This window comes from Beauveria bassiana (assembly GCF_000280675.1).
Source record: "Beauveria bassiana ARSEF 2860 unplaced genomic scaffold BBA_S00030, whole genome shotgun sequence".
Lineage (NCBI taxonomy): Eukaryota > Fungi > Ascomycota > Sordariomycetes > Hypocreales > Cordycipitaceae > Beauveria > Beauveria bassiana.
In genome coordinates, this window is record NW_007930865.1 from 130,056 (window position 1) to 135,659 (window position 5,604).

The 5,604-nt window shown below is 54.2% G+C and overlaps 2 protein-coding genes across 2 annotated transcripts; both read right to left on the bottom strand.

Annotated features, from left to right (window-relative positions):
- Positions 1-481: 481 nt before the first annotated feature.
- BBA_08024 (Heme peroxidase) lies at positions 482-1,614 on the bottom strand (the record flags this gene model as incomplete). The annotated part of the gene is made up of 2 exons (XM_008603121.1): positions 482-709; positions 769-1,614. The coding sequence occupies 2 exons, from the start codon at positions 1,612-1,614 to the stop codon at positions 482-484; spliced, it is 1,074 nt and encodes a 357-aa protein (XP_008601343.1).
- Positions 1,615-2,784: 1,170 nt separating this feature from the next.
- On the bottom strand, positions 2,785-5,012 carry BBA_08025 (pre-mRNA-processing factor 39; the record flags this gene model as incomplete). The annotated part of the gene is made up of 4 exons (XM_008603122.1): positions 2,785-4,147; positions 4,501-4,622; positions 4,660-4,875; positions 4,941-5,012. The coding sequence occupies 4 exons, from the start codon at positions 5,010-5,012 to the stop codon at positions 2,785-2,787; spliced, it is 1,773 nt and encodes a 590-aa protein (XP_008601344.1).
- Positions 5,013-5,604: the final 592 nt, after the last annotated feature.

Sequence of the window (5,604 nt, forward strand, 5' to 3'; positions counted from 1 at the left end):
CATTCGCAAGCATGCGAAAAAGGGCCAGACGATGTAACTTTTCGTACATAAGGCGCGCGCCTTTGCAGCGACATGAACAGTTAGCTGCAGAGGTGTTCTGATGGTACATCGAGGGAAATAAAAAAAAAGCATTGCAAAGCATCGCGAAAAAGGGCAGACGATGCAACTCGTACATGTGAATTCGGAGAAAAGCCACCAAGATGCCCTGTCGATCAATTGGCCTCTTTGTGCCCAATGCGGCTCCGGCCATTCTCCAGCAACTTTCTTCTACGCCACACTGCGTCATAGTGCGCAGGGGAACTTGAACATTGTTTAAACCTTAAAAAAAAAATTCGTACATTGACAGAAAAAGGACTGTCGGCTTTGCTCTACAACATAACAAAACAGCCGCTCGGGCTGGGGCCAGTCTGGCCGTCTATCGTCTAAATTTCTAAATCTACACAATCGCATGCAACCAACCACTTCTTCTCCTGTTGCGCATCTAGTTGCTCTCATCCCAGGTGGGCTTCATGGTCCAGCGCTGCGACTCGCTGCCGGCGGGAAAAGGCACGCCGAGCTCAAAGAGACGCAGGACAACGGCGGAAAAGTCCTTGAAGAACTCGTCGTTGCTCTTGGCGTAGCGCTCGACGTGGGTCCGGAAGGCCTTGTCCTTGACCAGGGCCATGTCGGTGGGCAGCATCATGAGGCTCTTGGTGCTCTTGTCCTCGTACTGTGCGATGAGTTAGTTTGGCTGATTCTTCTTCAATTCCACGTATCAATTTGACATACCTGCTTGGGGCCGTCCCACTTCTTGAAATCCCACTTTTGCTCGAGAAGCAGCGTGTAAAAGTCATTGGTCAAGACGGTCGGGGAAAAGGTCCAGGGACCGTCAAAGCCGGAGCGGTCGCGATGGCAGCGGCCGAGGGCGTGGGCGCCGGAGAGAGCGACAATCTCCTGGTCGTTGAAGCCCATGCGGTAAAAGATGTTACGGAGGTGGTCCTGGCCCTGGGTGGCGTCAGGCAGGCGGCCGTCGGGCGTGCAGGCGGCCATATCGCGGTCAGCGCGGCCGGGGCGGTAGGGAATGATGGGACCCTGCATCTCCTGGATGGCGCAGACGCCGCCTAGAATCCACAGATCAGAGTAGGTGATCCAGGGGAACTTGGCCTTGACAGGCTCGAGAAAGTCGCGGGCCGCGACCAGGCCAGCGTTGGCGCCGTGGCTCGACTCTGGGTGGAAGCGCATGGTGGCGCCGTTGCTGCCGCCAGTACCGGTTTCCTTGTCATAGGTGCCCGAGGCGTGCCAGGCGAGGCGTACTAGCACGGGGCCGTAGCTACCGTCGTCATAGTCGTCCTTTTCCTCGAGCCGCGACGCAATCTCGTCGTAGACGGCCTGGTAGTCGGCCTTTGTCGGGTTGGCGAGCTTGGCGCCCGCGCCGGCGTTGTTGCGGTAGAACCAGTAGCCGAGACCACCGACGGCGGCGGCACCGCCAAGGTAGAGGAGGCCAGACGACGACGACTTCTTGGGGCCTTCAGACGAGTAGAAGCGGCGGCCGCTGCGCAGGGCCTGACGGGGGACGGCTGTGGCAAAGGTGTTGCGCGCCGCGACGCGGGCGAATTGGCGAGAAAAGGAAGCCATTTTGAAACACTGAAAGGGGTATCAGTAAGATATGTATTCTGGGTGGAAAAGATGAGAGAATGAGTAGCGTTTGCGCAGCTTGGGCAAACCCGGCCTGGCACTTATAAAGAAGAGTGCGTGTTTGCCGAGAGCTCGGGGATGATTCGGCAAGGAAATGAGGGATGGGGGGTCCAACTCACGATGATACAAGAGTCTTGCTGATACAGTATTAACAAGCTTTGCAAGGAAAAGAAGAAAAGAAAGCAAGTGGCGACGGCTGTGGGGGACGGAGGCTGAGAAATACAAAACAGCAGAAAGGGCCAAAGGGCGGGTTTGCAAGTGGAAGAGAGGGTCCACAGGCACCCGTGTCGGGGCAGAGCCGAGGACCGCGCGCTCTGATTTCGTCACAGGTACCTCTCTTGACTGATTAACTCCTCAATCCATCGCAGGCCAAGCAAAAAAAAAAAGAGAGTTGCTCTGGACCCCTTTGCTCACAGGCACAATTGAAATTGGCAACATCTGAGTGGCTCGCAACGGCGGGTCGTGGCGGGTCTTTTTTTCGTCAGGCAAAAAAGGTGTGAGAAAATGGGTCGATGTGGAACGTGGGAAGCCGAGCAAACCAATGTACCCGGTTGGCCGAAGAAACGAACGAGGTGACGAGAACGATCCAATGAGATCTTTTAATGATTACGAATATGGAATCTAAAGGAAAGAAGAAAAAAGCAGCATCGGTGGCGATTGCCTAATTTCGTTCCAGTTCATAGCTAAAATACAATCCAATATAGCCGGACCGTTGGCCGTTTGCCGCCACTGTCGGTTCCTTGCTGACTCATCTGATCTTCTTGGCCTCCGAAGTCTTCCATGGGCAAAGTCGGAACCGGGCCATTTCAAAGCGCAAGAGGACCGTGAATCGCCGCATACCAGATAGCCGGCCAGATTCACAAGCCGATCGAACTATTTCAGGTACTACGGCCATCTTCTCGCCGATCACGGACCTATTTTCTTCACTTGCGCCTCATCAACGAATGACTCGAAAAAACTAAGATTCAGATTGTTTTGACATGGCCAAGCACTATCGCCGCCCTGATTCCTGGCCGCGCCGGGCCTCTTAGCTACAGACACAACGCCAACGTACATACTATAGTAGCCTTTCGCATCATCTGGTATTCCCAACTTGAACTATTACATCCCTCAATTGAAATCTGCCGTCCCCTGCGCATCAGCTACCGGCTCAAAGTGTGCCTCGTAAAACTTGAGCCACTGCGTCTCGGCCTTGCGCCGGCTCGCCTCGTCGAGCTCCCCGGCAGGCGGTCCGCCATTTTCCTTTGCTGATGACGCCTTGCCGCCCACGGACGCCGGTCCAAACATCTCTCGGTCCACCTCTAGGAACTGCTTCATCGCCTCTTTGCCGCCCTGCTGCACCAAGTAGTTCATATACGCCTGCGCGAGCTCTTGCTTCGACGCTCCCGACAGCCGGCTCTTGCCGCGGAGCTCCTCAAAGACGTGTTGCATGCGCTCTGCCTGGTCTGGAGCGCTCTTGCCGTCGACCTGCTGGCCGAGTTCGAACTCGAACCACTTATCCCAAAAGTGCCGGCTGTCGGCGTACCACTGCACATTTTTTATGAAAATGGCGCGCGCATCCTCCGCCGAGCCCTTGCCGCGCCACACCAGCAGCGCCCACTCAGCCACCAGCGCTGCCTTGGTGTACAAATCTACCGTCGGTGCGTCAATCTGGTCCTTGTACACCTGAATGGCAGCGTCGACACCATTCTGCCGGCGCTCCACGTTGGCCCACGAAACAATCACCTCAATGCAGTCCTGCAGCTTCATCAGGATCGCTTCGTGGATCGCCAACGCTACACCCACCCGGCCTGTGCTCTCTTCAAAGTACGCCCATTGCATGCGAATGCCCGGTCGACTCACCGGCACATGCATCGTGGCGGCACGAATGAAGATGTTCCTCGTCTCTGACTCCTTTTCCGCTTGTGAAGACATCCATCGCGTATAGCGGTACCAAAACTCGTCGTAGAATGCGCATGTCGTCAGACACCGCTCGTACAAGCATACGATGCGGTTGTAGTCACCTTCAGACTCCTCAAAGTCAAGATATTTGCGCCAGTTGCTTAGCTGAGAGTGTTCCAGCTCTGTGACGTGAAAGTATGGGCGCTTAATCTCCGACTCATATGTCCAACGCTTCGACACTTCGTTCTGCGTAGATTGAAACAATTCAAAATACATGCTGTCAATCTTGGCCCGTATATCACGCTCCACATCGAGCTCTGGTCGTTGACCGGGCGCTTCCTCAGCAATCTCAGCCTGAAACTTGGCCAATGTGCCTGCATCCACGACCTCGGCCAGTGGCCGTGTGTGAGCGAGAGCGCGAAAGCGCTCGTAGTAGCGTGCGTATTGGTGCATTGGAATGCGCACAATGCGGGCCAGAAGCGCAAAAACGCGATCTTGCGCCTCCTGCCTCTCCTCGTACTCGATGTACTTGTCCCAGAAGGGGTGGGCCAAAAAGTCTAGCCCGACAAATGAGGCGCCCCGCTCGAAAAGTCTAGATCAGTGTTAGATGCGATCTCGCAAAGCCGTCACGGGAGGGAAGTGGGAGTCAGGGTAAATACAAGGGCCATGAGGTATGACATCCAGCTTCAAGACTGGGTATCCAGCGAGGGAAGTGATGCTAGGCATCGGGTGGTTGAGCAATCTGAACCGGGGATGGAGGTAGGTTGCGATCAAAAGCATCATCACTGGCAGAGCGTAAGGGGGCATCCAGAAAGTTAGGGAGCGCCGGATATCTCACCAGCAGACTGCAAGAACAGGGTCTGTCAAGGCTCGCGGCCGTGGATCGATGCGCAAGCGCGTGCTGCGTTGAGTGATATGTTGCAGGGAAAAGGACAATCAACTTACTCTCTGACGAGATGTGGATTGTGAGTAGTCTCCATGGTGAAGGAGCAGTAGTCTGTCCACAAGTCGACAGAACTGGTGATGCTGGCGCATCCTTTTTCGTACACCTGTGGCACGCCGGTTAGCTATTGATTTGTCGCTGTTCCAGACTGAGCAACGTACCATTTGGGCAGATTCTGGTCCCGCAATATTGAACTCGAGATCGGCATATTTCTTCCAGTAGCCAAATAACAGAGGAAACTTGAAGAGAAATCGGTCGTAGGCGTCGCGAAACGTGGCGAGCGCCTGGGGGCTGGAATTGCGGTTCAGACCGCCATCGAGGGTCTCGCACGCCTTGATGAGGTTTTCCCAGTTTTCGAAACTGTCGGGATCGGCTTCCTGCATGAAGGTCATCGTAAGCCGTCAAGACTCCCGACACAGTGCTCCCGTCGTCAACAACGTACCACTGCGGCATTGTGCTTGCGCACCGAGGCGTACTCCTCGTCGGAGCCGCCGTAAGAACCAAAGTCGCTCATAATCAAAGAATCGGTCGCGGAGGTGATGCGCAACCGGTAAGAGAAGTATTGACTGGCGGCATGCGTAGTGATGAAGAAACTGAACAAAAAGTGAGTCCAGATTCAGACTCGGAGGCTGGAAGATCCTTGAATGAACGCGCTTGTGCAAAGGTATTTCCACTGCGACGGAACGCGTGCAGGGTACCTCGGGCCCACACAAGCAAAACTGAAGCACTGCTATTAGGTAAGCAAGGAATTTGGCTGCTCTATTTCATCGGAATTGTGGCTCGCATTAATTTTTTTTTGGTTCTCTTCATCCTAAAAATGGCTGGTGATGATTCTTTACAAAAATCATATGATAGGAAGAGACTGAACGCTCTCCAATGGAGAGCATGATCTCAATGTCGAATCTGAAGTCACATCTTTTGCTTTCCTTTCACTTGAAAAGTGCTGTTCCATAGCTTACCTTACGCAGCTGGGATACAATTACCGACGCAAGCTGTCCAAGTGGATGGCTTAGCCGTGTAGCCAAGATACCGCTATGATACGAGTGAACGAACAAACTATAATACAGGCGAAGTTCTGAGTCCAGGTAGCTATTGCTGTCGGATCT